The following is a 15,136-nucleotide window of genomic DNA, read 5'->3' as shown; positions in this document are numbered from 1 at the left end:
TATTCACCATTGTGAAATTGCACTTACTTTGACAAGTTAAAGTTATTTTTGTAAATGAAAAAGGTAACGTCATTGATGTCACGCAGTGTTTTTTTTTAGCAAACTAGATGGTTTGCTGGTTTCTGACTATGAATGGGGGTGTGATCTTGCGGTATATTTTTTGAGCCTGACTCCGTCGTAAAACTTTTTTTTTTATTTAGCAAGAACTGTGTCGATTTTCATTTCTGAACAATGAATATTGGTCGTCAAGTCGTTTGTCACAAAGAGTAGAATGTTTGTACAGCATGTTTTGGAATTATTTTAGATTTGGTTAGTAAGACGCTTCTGAAGACCTGAGCAAAACATTGGGAATGTACAGTATTAATAGGAACTTGAATGGAATTTTTCACAAGTTGGATAAAGGTATCACCTGAAAAAAATGGACTTCAAAATGAGAACTTGGATTTTGTTGTAATTAAATTTTATCGCGGATTGGGTGCATAATATCACGGCTTTGAAAGTCTTCAAATAATTAGAAAGGTTCCTTTCTTCCTTTTGATCTTATTGTTATTTTCATGTATTGATTATTCGAAAGTGGTTTTCGTTGATACGAAAAAAAAAAAAACGGGTTTTCACTGAATTGCTTGAAGTATTTTTAGACGTGATAATATTGGCTTAATCAAATTACATTGTGCACGAAATATTTGTTATTCTTTTGTCTTGAAACTTTGAGGAAATTGAAATTTTTGTTTGACAGTAGTGTATGAAAGGCATTTTATAGAACTGAATAAAAAATAAGAAACATTGATAAAGGTTATTTCAAAGTAGCCTGCGAGCAGGCTCCCGATGATGTTTTCGGCGAGCGGAGCGAGCCGAGTTATGTGTCGGGTCCTCCGCTCTTCCTTTTTTCTTTTTTTCGCCCCCTCCCCGACCGGAGAGCCTGTTCACAGGCTAATTTCAAAGATTTATTTTGCCTGATTTTGAAGGGTTTCAGGAGTTTTTAAGAGTGCTGGTAAACGGCTGTATGTTGTTTGTGATTACGGATCTTATTTAGTTTCGAACGCTCTAATTTTTGAAAGGTTAAAACAGGTTAAAACCGGGCGGTTTCATGAGTTTTTTGGGTAGAAAGGTACGGTGGTGGTCAAAAAAAATGTTTAGAAAGGAATGACTGTAGTAGCACGTAAGTCGGAGGTTTGCGTGAGTCACGGGGTATAGTATGCGTGAGCTGGATTTCCGGCGTCATAACGGCATGTTTTGTTTCCTGAAAGATACACTCGACGTTTAGTTAGCTTAGTCGGCTTGGGAAACTATTTTAAAAATGAATGTTGTAATAGTTAATTAATAGTAATCTAGAATTAACCCACTCTCGATTGGAGTCTGTTCTGGATTCGCGCTACCTTTTCGCCGCGAAGGAATTTTGTAAAATTTCGCTAGTGGAAAGAGGTACTGTAAGAACAGTATCAATAACTCAAAAGGAGGAACTTCTTTGTAGCTCTGAATTAAGACGTATGATAAAATTTTAGAATAAGAAACTTTCGATATATGGTTTTCATATTGTTTTTGTCAATTTCCTTTTGTGGCAGATTTTTTAAGAATCAGCTTTTCTTTCGTGTGATGACAGGCACAGGACAGAACGAGAGGTGGATGAGAAAGATGCCGAAGATGAATAGGCACCGAAAAACGACAAGAACCGTCAAGGACTTATTAATCGGGCGTGGCCGATTTATAGTTTACCCTTTGGTCGTCCTAGACGATAGTCTCCTGTCGGCTAAAAATGACGGGGATAGCCTGGGCCAATCGGTTTCATTTCAGTTTTGACAGTAAATCGTTGTAGGAACACTGGGTCGACTTTTGGGCTAATCTGCAATCTGTTTCTCTTCTTTGCTTCGGCGGGAGGACAGAGAAAAAAGCTTAAGGGGTAAAGTACTAATAATCACCATTGTGAAACTGTAGTTGCTTTGACAAGTTGAAGCTATTTTTGTAAATAAAAGGGGTAACGTCATTCATGTCACGCAATGTTTTTGTGGGAAACTTTGAAACTAGACGCTTTGCTGGTTTCTACAAATAGCAGTGTGATCTGGCGGTACATTTTTTTGAGGCGGACTCCACTTTAAAACTATTTTTTATATATTTAGCAAGAAGGGTATGTCGATTTTCATTTCTGCACAGTTGGGCGTCAAAGTCGCCTGTCACAAAGAGTAGAATGTTTGCACAAGATGGTTTGGATATATTTTAGATTTGACTAGTGACGTTAGTAAGACACTTCTCAAGACGACAGCAAAACATTGGCAATGTACAGTATTGGTGTGAACTTGAATGGAATTTTTTACGAGATCAGTAAAGCTATCGAATGAAAATTATAATTAAATACCAATTGAATTTTAGATGAGAAATTCCGGAAGTGACATCTGTGTTCAAAATAGGAATTTTTGTACAACTTAAAGTTCCGAAAAAAAAGACCACATGTTTTGTAAAAATCACAGACAAACATGATCAGGAAAACAAAACAGGCCAATGGGTTTTATTCACGAAAATACAACTTTCTTAAGAAAGAGTTTGTAAACAAGACAATGGAATCGAATTACATTTCACACGAAATTTGCATACATTTGAACTTGCAAAAAAGAAGTATCTCTGCCGAGACATAATAGCGAGACCTTACATTAATAATTATTGTATTCTGATCTGATGGTTATTTTTTATGCATTAACTATTTGAAAGTGGTTCTCATCGATGAAAACAAAACGGTTTTTCGTTCACTGCTTAAAGTATTTATAGACGTGAAAACATTCGCTTAATCAAATTACATTCTGCACGAAATATTTTGTATCCATTTGTCCCGAAACTTTGAGGAAATTGAAATCTTTGTGGACTGCAGTACTGCATAAAAGCAGTTCATAGAATTGAATAAAAAGATAAGAACCATATTGATAAAGGAAATTTTAAAACTTTATTTTGGCTCATTTTGACGAAATTCAGGATTTTCAAAGACTGCCAGTAAACGGCTGTTTCGAACGAGCTAATTTTTCAACATGATATCATGGTAGCGGGCAGAAGTCGGTTCGTTCTGAATTTTTCAATACGGTATACAAGTTACAGGTCAATATACAGACCCTCTGTACAGTAAAAAACGTTTTGGGAACAAACCATTGTGAACTTATTTTCTTTTTCGCAACCTTTTAGGTTGCGAAGTTGTATTAATAAACTATCTATCTATCTATCTATCTATCTATCTATCTATCTATCTATCTATCTATCTATCTATCTATCTATCTATCTATCTATCTATCTATCTATCTATCTATCTATCTATCTATCTATCTATCTATGTTGATCAGTAAAAATCCTTAGTACGACATGGGGTTTGTTATCAAGTTCGTTAGTACGTTAATACTGCAAGGTGTTTAACCTCAGAGAATTATTATCAAGTGTGTTTTGTTTTATTAGCGGTTTATACTCTAAGGTCTTGGTATGGGAGATCAAAATTAAGGCAAATTTCTGTTATTATCTGATTGCTTGGTACAGATTAGTACGATACTGAATTGGTTAGGAAATGTAAACAAACATTAAATTGAATGAGAGTAGAAAGGGAGGGACAAGTGGGGGTGAAATGCTAAGGAGATGGAAAGGGAGGGAGAATTAAAATCCATGCTTGGTTATATCACGCAACCTTTGACTTCTGTTGTTTTCTCACAAGAACAAAACTTAAGGTGGGGTTCTACCTGAATTTGAATGGAACTTTAAGAGATTTAAAGAAGGGATTGAAGAAAAGAATGGAAACACCTCCAAACAGTTGACCCCTCGCAAGAGCACTCCGGGTTGTCAGGAGACTGTTTGGTGTCCGTCCACCAATTTTTAACTTTAAATTCAAATTTTAAAATCACATTAAATCTCCAATATTTCTTATTTGTCTAAATTTTACTAATCCTTTGAGAAAAACTATGGCCTCCCAGACATCCCCCAAAACCGTCCAAAAATTAACAAAATACTGCAAAGCAAATATATATGGGATAAAGCTTTTTTGGATTCCTTGAAACGCGGCTGAAATGGTTTTCAGTGTTTTCCAGCCCTTATACTTTGGGTCAGTACTACTATTCTTCACCAGTTGCTATTACAGTAATGGCATGAAACAAATACCTAATCATTGGTCAATAAGTTGTGATCATTTTCTTGACAATAGTAGTTACCTGATTAGGAGTTGTATACTGTTCCATTAAAGTGTAAGGGCTGGAAAATACTGAAATGCGTCAGCCACCTAAAGCGTTGGAAAAATTGGTCTTCAGGTAAAAACTCCACCTTTATTAAGTATTGCGAAAAGGCTGCACTTTGCTAAGTGTTACAAATTTATATTTTCTAGACGTCTAGTTCAATCGTTTATTTGTATTGTGCGAAATATATTTTTAAAAATTGAGACCATTATGTCATTAAGTAATAATGCAATTTTGAAAACATTCCAGATTTTCATTATTAAATAGAAACACGAAAAATTCAAATTTGGGAAAACAAGCCTCTAAAAATGACGTTGCCATGGTGATTTCAAGTTACTGGCACAATAACTAATCCTACCAAATTATTGCGAGATAAATTTTAGATAAACGCGCAAAGTTTGGCAGCGTTTGGTTGAATCTTGAAAAAGTTATAAGCGTCCATAGTCAGCGCGGGCCTCAAAGGCCCCCTCCCCCCGGCCTGAATAGGTTTAAGTGACTGTTTTTCCAGTGATTTTTACTGTACTGTACCCTGCCTTTCAAGTCAAAACAGATAGCTAATTATTAAGCGCCCGATTTTAAGCTTCTCAAGCTTCTTGTTCTTACTAATTTTCGCGATTTCAAAATTATCGCGAAATTTATTACGCGCGAAGAAAACATTGCGCGAAATTTAAAAACGCGAATATCAATACCATATTATATATGACATATGCCGTAAAAAGAACAAACATTTTAAATGTTTGGAACTGCAACTATCTACCACCGAAAATATCTTTCGTCTTGTTTTCGACTAGCACCCTTTCTCTGATTACTGTTTCGCTCTAGTAAATTAGACAAGACCTCTTTTAATAGTACAGCCACCAAAGTTTCCGTTTGCAGGATTCTTGTAGTTATAAATAACAGCCAGACGTATCGACGTTTTCGACCAGGGTAGGCACTAGCCGAAACTTTTCCTTCCCGAGCAAATTCTTTGCGAACAAGCAAGACAGATATGGCAAGCGAACTGGCTTTGTGTAGATACTTCCCATGAGAACACACCAAAAGCACTGTAGTCAGGCTGGTCGCCGATTGGGCAGAATAATACAAAGGGAATACAAAAGATATTGCTGCCCAATAAGGAGGCATTATTCAGAGAGCTTTTTGAACTGGTCTGGTAAGCCTCTTTCCCCAGGGGCACTTTTCAGTCGCTCCAACTTTTTTATGCCGATTTTTTCCCCCGCAGTTTCGCGCTATTTTTTACCCGCGTTTTCGCTTTTTCCTCGCCCCAGTTACTGCCCCTGGGTCTCCGAAGATGATCGCTAAGTCATTATGGATAAAGTATTTTAAAGCAGCGTGCAGAAACGGACCAAATAATAATAATAATGTAACGCTTAAACAAAGGAACGACCAACAATTCGAAAATGAAATTTAACCAGAAGCAACTAGGAGTTTTAAAGAAGGACTGACCCTGCCTCCCTGCCTCCCTCCCTCTCCCTCACTCCCGCCCTCCTCCAAGGTAGCGGCTAAGTCAACCCAACTATCATTGGAGCCTTCTTTCATCTTCCTATCCCCCCTCCCTCCCTTAAGTAAAAAAAGTGGTTAAGCCAACCCCACTTCCCTGGGAGCCAGAGGTTTTTCTCGTGCACCCTCTGGTTTCGGTCAAATACTTCTTCAATTCGTCAAACCCGTGAGAAAAACTTCTGACACCCTTGACTCCCCCAACCGCTCCTCCGACTCCTAAGAACCGGCGCTAACCTACCGTGTATCGTGCGACGCTACGGCAAGTCAACTTGGCACTGAGCTGGAGTCAGGGTCCTGTATTATCAATTTCAGTTCCCCAAACTCCTCTAGTTTGAACACATAATCCTTGGAGGAAGCGATGGTAGCCAGTTCAGTAATTTGTATCACTTCCTACTCCCACGGCGAGCGTCCTGATGCCCCTGCTCTTGAGTTCATTCGTAAATTGATTCAAATCTTCTTTGCGTTCCGTGTTTGTCCCATCCGTGAAGAAAATAAACAGCTTTTCCACCTTTAAATAAAAGGAAATTACTACATTTATATTTTCCAAGACCATGAAATGTTTCGTCTATCCAGGAATAAAATTTTGACGCAATTAAGAAAAGTAATGTTGCTTAGCAATGTCGGTGCTGAAAACCGCGGTTTCAGGATTTTTTTGAGGAGCATTTCTTCCCACTGTATCGTGTACCAGAATTTTAATACTGTACAGAATTTCAAATCTTAAACAGAATTTACTATTTGTCGCCGGACACTTGATGTTGTTCGTATAAGTTACCTCCTGCAACCAATTAAGAAGCTGCTACATGGTTGGTACATCTTGAAAAATGTCAATTTTTATTCAAATTTGTTGTTTGTAATTTTTCTCAATCTTCCCCAGTTTTAATCATCCCTGTTCCTTTTCCGTTTATTATTACTTCTTTGAAGTGTTTTTTTTTTTCGTGAAGTATTATTTTGCGATTTTCTTCAGACCTGAATGTAATTTAAGGAAAAGTCTGTGTTCGGGCCTTATGGACCATCACGCCGGAGCTTATCCTGATTCCATATCATGAAGCGACTAGAAGTATTTCTATTCCCCCCTGGGTGAAATGCTCGTCCATCGCAGGGTTAACGCCAGCAATAATTATAAAATCCCTGGTAGTCCATTTACACTAGTTTATTCTGTGGTTTCCATAGGATAGTGAACCATGTGATGCACATTCAGGCAGCTGTGTCCATGTTTGGAGTGGGGTTGCATTTTCATGTTCTGTAATCTATTGGGAAGAGAAGACTTTTAGCAAGATCCCAACCACAGCGAGAGACCTAATAACAGTGTCTTAGACATGTCATTTAAAATTGGCTCGAGGAAGCTGCTTTCGGTGTCAACCTTACATTCTGTTTAATTCGTGTTTTTGTTTACCAAGATTTTGATGCCTTTTTACCAAAAGTCAAAGTATACAGGGATTTATTGTTGTGGTCAGGGTTTTCTTGTCTCTGCTGCTGTAATTGTTTTTTGGTATTTATTTGTCAAGGGCTTTGTTTTAAATCGTTAACAATTAAGCCACAGCCATCCCACTTTTTCTATTGGATAGCAAGACAATACGGCGCTTAATGTCAAATCCAGGCATCATAATGAAGGAAAATGAGTACCACTTCCCTTCATTGTCAGCTTGGCAAAGGTGAATAACCAGTAGGTGTTTCTTTGTTGTTTCAGGAATCATTGTAACTTACCTTGTTCCTTTGTTGCAGGTATTTGAAGTATCTTACCAAAAAGTACCTCAAGAAGAACAACTTACGTGACTGGCTGCGAGTTGTATCCTCAGCACAGACTACTTATGAGCTGCGGTACTTCCAGATTAATAATGAAGACGAAGATGAGGAGGGAGAAGATTAATCTTGATCGGATTCAAATTTGTAACTCTACATGAATGTCTCAAATAAACAGACCTAGAGGTTGTTTAGCAGTATCTAGTTGTAGTTGATATTGAACCGTGAATAGAGCACAGTCTGTCATCAGGAATTTCGACCAAAACTTAAATAAATCAACCAAGTGCTTTTTAGATGGGGAGCAGACTCTTTATTGCTCTAAAGTATGTGGGATGAATGCAAAAAAAAAAGTAAGCTTGATATTCCAGGAGCGAAGCAGCGAATTGTGCAGGCACCATTGCTTGCCTGTGCCGCTAGAATATTTTGCTTGGTATTTTTGTGTTCGTTCCATAGATTTTAAAGCAAAAGAGAGACTGCTCGCAGACTTCTGCTTTTGTGGAAGTTAAAGAAATTAGAGCCAATGCTATGACAGTGTCCAGATTGAAATCCTTGCCTTTACTTTGTTTCCAAATTGTGTTTTTCTGTGGTTTGGCAAGCATTGTCTACAGTTTTCGCTTTTCCCCTTTCCTCTTGTGGTACAAAAACCTGTAAGTGTATGTTTTCATGTGAGAGGTCATAGTTGTTACTACGTAACTTGGCCCCCAACTCAATCAAGGTCGCAAGTCTTGATGCCCAAATCATGTTACCTCCTCTGTCTGGGGAATCATGATTTGCACTTATGGCAAATGAAATTACGAGTGACAGCATGAAAAAGAACTGCTGATACATTATTGAACACTTGCACTTTAATGACATACAACAATTAAACCTAATTATTGCCTCAACATAACACTACATGGGGCAATTCACTTTGACTACTATTTTGTTTCAAAATGAAACAGTTAATCTTTCCCTTGCCTGGCAGGCAAAGAAATGAAAGGGAGAAGGAAAAGGTTGGGTGTGAACAAATTCAACCACCCCTGCCCCACCCACATCCTATATACACCTGCCATGTCGACTAGACTATATATACTGTTGGAAGTACACTTTAACACTGACAACATTTTAATTTTACCTATAAAAACACATGTTACATTGACTTAATTCCAGGTAAAATAGTCTAATCAGAAATAGATGTCTTGCTAACAAAATTCTGAAGCCTGAAACATTGGTTAAAAAAGCTGTTACTGATCTTACAAGTTGCTCTGCCGATCTGTAGGGTTTAGTCAAAGCTAACAGTGCTAATCACAAAAGTGTAAACACAAATTATTTGTGAAATGATATTAATTCCTGAGGGAAAACTAATCAGAACTAAGATGAACAAACTGCACGCCTAAACGTGGTTTGATCTACCATCATGATTGGTTGTGACACGATTATAATTATCTCGAACATATTTCACCTATACTATAACGTTAGAGCAATTCTTGATCAAGCGTTGTAAAACCAAAACCAAAGAAATCCCAAAGGCCTCTCACAAGGACACAGACAATCCAGTGAACCAATCAAAATTTTAGGCAAATGCATGAGCTGACACGACGTGTGGGGAAACCTACGTGAACGAGTAATGATTAGTTTTGGTTTTACTTCTGACTGGTTAAGAAAGTTGCTCAAGTTTTAGCAATGCAAAACCAAAGACAATTGCCCTAATTTACAGCAAGGCGCCTAAATGTGTGACCACTTTTAATTTATTCACATTCTTTCGTGCAGATTTAATCAAATCAAAAGCCGTGGATAGCTTGCAGTTGACTTCTGATTGGATTAAATCTGCACGAAAGAATGTGAATAAATTAAAAGTGGTCACACTTTTGGGCGCCTTGCTGTAAGGCATGAATTGAATGATTCCTAATTTACTGCTCTTATTAACCCTGTCATTCCCAAGAATTTTTTTCTTACAGACAGGTGATAAAATAAAGAAATTCATCACTAGGAAGATTTGTCTTGATGTACCACCAAATTCTTAGAACTAACATTAAAAAAGCTAAGGAGAATTAACATTTCAACCAGGAACTGTAAGGATTAAGTTTTTTAGGATGGACCATTATATTTTTGAGGGGAAGGGTTTGGCAATTACCAAAAAAATCCTGCTCGTGAGCAAAAAAAAAGTTATGTAAAGCGAGGAACTTGAGGCAAATATTTGGAAAAAAGCCAAAAAAGTCTTGTATAAGGCTGCATGGGTAAAAAGCCTTTTTCTTAGAAAATCCCCCCACAGCCCATAAAAAATATAATGGCCCATTCCTTAACATGTCATTGGTGTGTTCATACCCTGAGGGTGTGGCTAGAGACACATGTCAGACTTCCTCTTATTGAGTGTCATTTGAATCAGTCTTGTTTATGCAGTTCATTGTCCTCATTGTCACAGTCTGCAATGATTTCAACATTTTCAACATGACAGACTTCTGTGTAGCGAAAAGGTGCTCCATTCTTGCATGAAATTGTAACTTTTCCTTGACCAACGACGATGATCTGTTGTGAGATTTCAACACTTCTTTCACATTGGTACTCGCCTTCCTTTATTAAAAAAACTTGATTCACTCCCTCAAGTTTCTTGATCCTTTGAATAACACTGCGTAGCTCATCTGAACTCCCAACAACGTGGACTTGCAGACCTCCATAGCGTTCAGCAACTCCTGGAACGTCCCGACCTGAGCTCAGGTGTTTAAACACTGCTGCAGTAGCCAGAGCTTGCTGTTTTCTGTCCAACTCAGCCAAGCTTGCTGCCTTGGTGTAGTAGCCAAGCAACCAGGTAGGTTCAGCTTTGATGGCAGCTTCGGCATCATTCAATGCAAGCTCTAACAACTTCTCGCGCTCAAACGGATTGTCTTTCTTGTGCTCGGCAGATTTTAAGTAGCTTGACGCTCTGCTTGTGAGAATCTGTGAATTGTTTGGACATGAAATTAGTGCTTGGCTGTACAGCAACAGTGCCTCGTCTACTTGGCTATCGGCAAGGGACCTTTTAGCTTTGTCTTTCAGGATTGCCAATGTAGGATACAATAAAATGTTCCTAGCCATATAGCCGGTTTCATCAAGCTGCAGTGGTACACCTTTTGAGCAGTAGATTTGGACGTCGCCAAGACCAACCACCACTGCATTCTTAGGAATTTTCAAGGGACTCGGTAGCTCATATCTCCCAGCTTTTATCACAATCACTACATTCCGAGAGCTTTTCCTCTCGGTGGCATAGAGAAGATCTAGGATTGTCGTTATGATCTGTAAATCATACCTTCCAAAACGATCCACAACTGCAGGGATTTCGGCACACTGCGACGGAAACAGATGTTTAGCAACAGCAGCTGCAGCTAGTGACGGACCTCGTTTGCCAAGATGAGCAAGACAGACAGCCTTCCAATGATAACCTTTCACCCAGGAGCGATCTGCAGTTATCGCGTTCTGAGAGGCTTGCAAAGCCTGTTCAAGAAATGTTTGTTTGTCTTCCACTGAGCTTTGTTCTGAAAGTTTCACACAGGTTGCCGCTTTGTTGCTTAGTAACTTGGCATCGTTTGGCGACAGGCTTAAAGCTTGATTATAGAGCTCCAGTGCGCCTAAATAGTTCCCCATCCTAAACAAAGCGTTAGCAAAGTCTTTGTACTTCCTGGTACAAATTAAATTTTCATTAAACGGAAGGATTTGGTGAACGGATGTGTTACGGTCTGGCACTAGCTGTTGACATTTAACAACTCGTTTTTGGAGACGTGAGACCTCCTTTTCGTTTCCTAGAATCTCGTGTACACGTTTTAGATACTCGTACGCCTTTACCATGTTTGGGTGAATTTCATTAAAAATACTCTTAAAAATACTTAATTGTATCTCTGCAATTGTTCTGTAGAAGTTTAATTTGCTTGTTGAAAAGCTGCGTTTTCCTGTAGCACTCCTAATGTAAACTTCAAAGAAGCAGTCCAGGATACCATGAAGAACTGCAACTACCATTTGCTGTGTAGTGTCACTAACATATTCCACATTTACCTGACTCTGACGTAAGGAAGCCGCATTTCTGTAGAAATGGGGCCAGTTACATTTAAAAATATCCACGAGTATATTCTCCGAGGCGTCAGGATCGAAATGGCATTTTACCCTCATGGCAGCCACCGCCCCCATTACGAAATTAATAGAAGTAGGTGATAGTTTCCTGCAGATTTCCCACAATTCGTCAGCATACGGCTTAGCTTCCCGTACCTTGTCCATTTCACAAAGTAAACCACAAATTTCCTTAAGAATGTCTGAAACAAGACTGTCACGAGGGCAATTTTCCCTGGCAATCTTAAGGGTATTCTGATAACGTCTCAAAACAGACTGAGGATTGCAAGGCAATAAGACAGATTCTGCTCTAGCAATCTGTTGTTGCAGTTTTATAAAGCTATTCACACTTATTGGCAGTTGTTCAAGCTCTAGTAAAGCTTTGTAATTTTCCTCCCATTGCTCTTCCAAAGCGTAAAAGGAAGCACTATTCTGGAGGACGTCAAATTTGATGTCGACACTCACTTTAACACCAGACTCCTCTAACTCAATCAGCTTCTTCACAGCGCTGTCAGAGAGTTTCTTCGCTTCTTCGATTTCATCAGTTTTAAACATTTTGCTAGCCCGTTTACATATGCTTACTCGAAACATTGCTGAAAGAAGCATATCTGGCTGATCGGCATCGCTATACACCATACGTAAGACTCTCAAACTGAACTCTGCCAGCTCACCATAGACTCCCCAAACGAAAATATCGTCTATGGCGAATTTCCAGACAGAGGCGCACAGTTCAACGTTTTCAGTATAAAGAGCACGAAGACGATCTTCTTGTAATGGTTTTGACTCTTCCTCAATATGATTTTTTAACATGCGAAAACTCAACAGAAGAGCAATGGCAATGTCTCGTTCGTTATTTGATTTAAATGCAAAATGAAGAACTCGAGTGGCTGCTAATAATATTTCTATCCTTGCCGCTGTAGTTAGGCTTTCTCTGACGACTTCTTGGACGAGTTTATGGATTGCAAACACTCCACGTTTTTTGTCGACTGAGGAAAGCGAAAAACTTGACAAAACTTTGAGAATGGCATTCACATCAAACTCAGAACGCACACTCTCTCTTAGTTCCTCCTGATCTAATTCAGGGAAGCCAGGATTGATGGTATCAATAGGAATATTATCAGATTCTAAAAAGGCTGCAATACGCATCACAGTAGCGGCAGCGGGCGATGTTTCTTTTAAAAATTCCAAGTTCATCTCCCAGGTTGTGTGCACTGACAGACGGTGCTGAGCCTCTACACTAAGCGCTGTAGCTGGCTGTTGCTTTAAGAGACGGAGCTTAACAGCTCGGTATTTTTCTAGGTAAGCTTTAAAGCTGCAAGGTATAGGAAGAGCAGATATGTAAGCTGCTGCTTGCTCGAGAGCTAATGGCAAAGATCCCAATTCTTTTGCTAGAAGAATTGCATCTGGGTTAAGGGATTCCTTTTTAAAACCGGTTCTTTGCATCAGGAATAACGCGCCTTCCTCTTCACTGAAGCATTGCAGCTCCAAACAATCATCACTTGAGAGCTTCAAGAACGTTTTCGTGTCTTTAGCACTTCTCCTTGTTGTGAGCAGTATGTGTCCATGCTTGAATGCGTTCCCATTTCTTTGCCAAGGCCCTTTACATATCTTCTTTAGCCCAGTGGGACACGTTTGATCTTCCAATTCATCTGCGTTGTCCACTACAAGAAGCCATGGACGTTTCTTCTTGGATAACATGGCGAAAAATCTATTTAGGGTGTCATCGACTTTCTCACTTGTCGAGGCGGGAATATTCAGAAGAGCAAGGTTCTCCACAACTGATTTACTGATATTTTCATCGCTCTCCCCGTTGATCCAGAACACACCACCTGGGAAGCGATTCAAACATCTCCAAGAGAATTCAACAGCCAGAGAAGTCTTACCACATCCTCCAAGGCCACATATAGCTTTAGTACAACAGGACGTCCCTGGACAATTCTCAGAACTCTGATCCGGGGCTAGATTTTGTTCTATCCATTGCAGAGCTGTCTCACGGCCAGTGAACACTGCTAACCTCCTTGGTGCGGTGGAGAGCATGTCGCTATCTTCAACACTCTCTCCCTGCGAGGCGTTTACTTCAAATGTTTCCACTTTTTCCGTGAGTTTCATCACATCCTTTTGTAAACTTGATACTTTGATTTCCATGTTGGCCAATTTAGATTTTGTTTCAGTGAGCTCCATATTGATGCCCTGCAAATAATCTCGCACCTCTTCAAGATCGTTGCTGATAAGGTCGAATTTTCCTTGAAGATCGTCTCGTTCACTAACCAGCTTATTGAAATCGTCAGTAATACGTAGAATTATGGATATCGTCTCTGAAAGATTAGCTTCGACTTGCTTTATCTTCGTTTCTAGCTGTTGGCCTTGCTTGGCAATCTCTTCTCTGTTTAAATGACCTTCTTCTTTCACCCTCTGGACAGCCTCGACAACCTCCTTTGTTTCCGTACCAAGTTGAACAACGTTATCTTTAACATCAGCCAAATCATCTCGGCACTTCGTCAAGTCTTCTACCAGCGACTGACGGAGCAAATGAAGAGTCTCGACTTCGGATTCCCTGACAGTTACCAGACCATTATTTCTCAAGTCTTGCAAATCTTTGGTTGATTTCCGGGCTGCGTTGTCGGCGTTAAAGACTGAGTCATTCAGCAGATTATTCAGATGACCAAATATGGTATTGACATCTGTATCTTGAAGTTCTTGCTTTGGAGCATGCGCCCAGTGATTCCTGCACTGGTCTCGTGCTGAACTCAAAACTGTCGGATTCACTGGGGGTTGGATAAAAGGACACTGTTCCAATAAGTTTAAGAGTCCGCCAATGTCCGTGGTCTCGGCGTCAACGACTTGTGTTTTTCTACTTCCAAGAGCTGACATAAAGACTTTAGCTATTTCCCATGCCCCAGCTGGAGAGCCCCACTGTGTCCTATCACTGTTGGGAATCTTTGGCTGGTTGAACTTGTGGTAACGCCTTAGTTCCGTCTTCCAAGTGATGCAACTCCCATACCACACTGAAGAGCCAAGCGTACAAGTACATGGGGCAAGTGACTGTAGAGGTGGGCTGGAAATAAGGGACTGGTACCAAGTCTCCATTTTCTGTTGGATTAGTTGTGTAATTCCATTTTTGGCAATGTTCAAAGCACATCCAACCATCACCCAGTTTTTGTGTTCTTTCTTGTCAAGCTCTGTCACCCAACTTGCAGTCGCCATGCTATGTTTTCCTTTGTCAAGACTAAAATGCTAAAAAAATCATTTCAGTTTTGAGTGAAATGTGGAAATAGTAAGTCTCACATAAAACAAAACTGCTCTTGTTTGAGTTATGTTTTAGAAATTTCTGTTGTTTCAAAGTGTTTTCACTGATAACATTATGTAAGATTTGAACTTTGGCAAAAGTTAAAAATGTTGTACAAAAAGAACTGACACAAATGTTTATATATATATATTTTTGTCTAATCAGCATACAAAGCATTTTTGCAAATTCGTAAAACATCTGTCGGTCGAGTTCAGAGCTATTTTATTTTAACTTTATTTTAAGGTGGCTCTGAACCCTATTGACAGATTTTTTTTAAATCTATAATCCGCTCATAAGCCCTCCCAGATATAAGCCCCTCCGCTTATAAGCCCACCCAAAACCCCTTACGAAGTTGTATAAGCCCATTGCTTAT

General features: G+C 39.3%; 2 protein-coding genes across 2 annotated transcripts in view; both read right to left on the bottom strand.

The window, feature by feature from the left end:
• The window catches only part of LOC144657003 (uncharacterized), a 55,850-nt gene that overhangs the window by 26,575 nt on the left and 14,139 nt on the right, over window positions 1-15,136 (bottom strand). The gene's annotated exons all lie outside the window — the stretch shown is intronic.
• LOC144657008 (uncharacterized) lies at window positions 9,088-14,695 on the bottom strand. The gene has a single exon (XM_078517279.1). It carries the CDS (start codon window positions 14,679-14,681, stop codon window positions 9,786-9,788), a length of 4,896 nt encoding a protein of 1,631 aa, XP_078373405.1. The 5' UTR covers window positions 14,682-14,695; the 3' UTR covers window positions 9,088-9,785.

The sequence above is a fragment of the Oculina patagonica genome, chromosome 6 (assembly GCF_052425735.1).
Source record: "Oculina patagonica isolate OP01 chromosome 6, crgOcupat, whole genome shotgun sequence".
NCBI lineage: Eukaryota > Metazoa > Cnidaria > Anthozoa > Scleractinia > Oculinidae > Oculina > Oculina patagonica.
This window is presented reverse-complemented; position numbering and strand designations above follow the sequence as displayed.

Coding starts and splice junctions, on each gene's coding strand:
- LOC144657008 (XM_078517279.1), bottom strand. CDS start 14,681: ATGGCGACTGCAAGTTGGGTGACAGAGCTTGACAAGAAAGAACACAAA.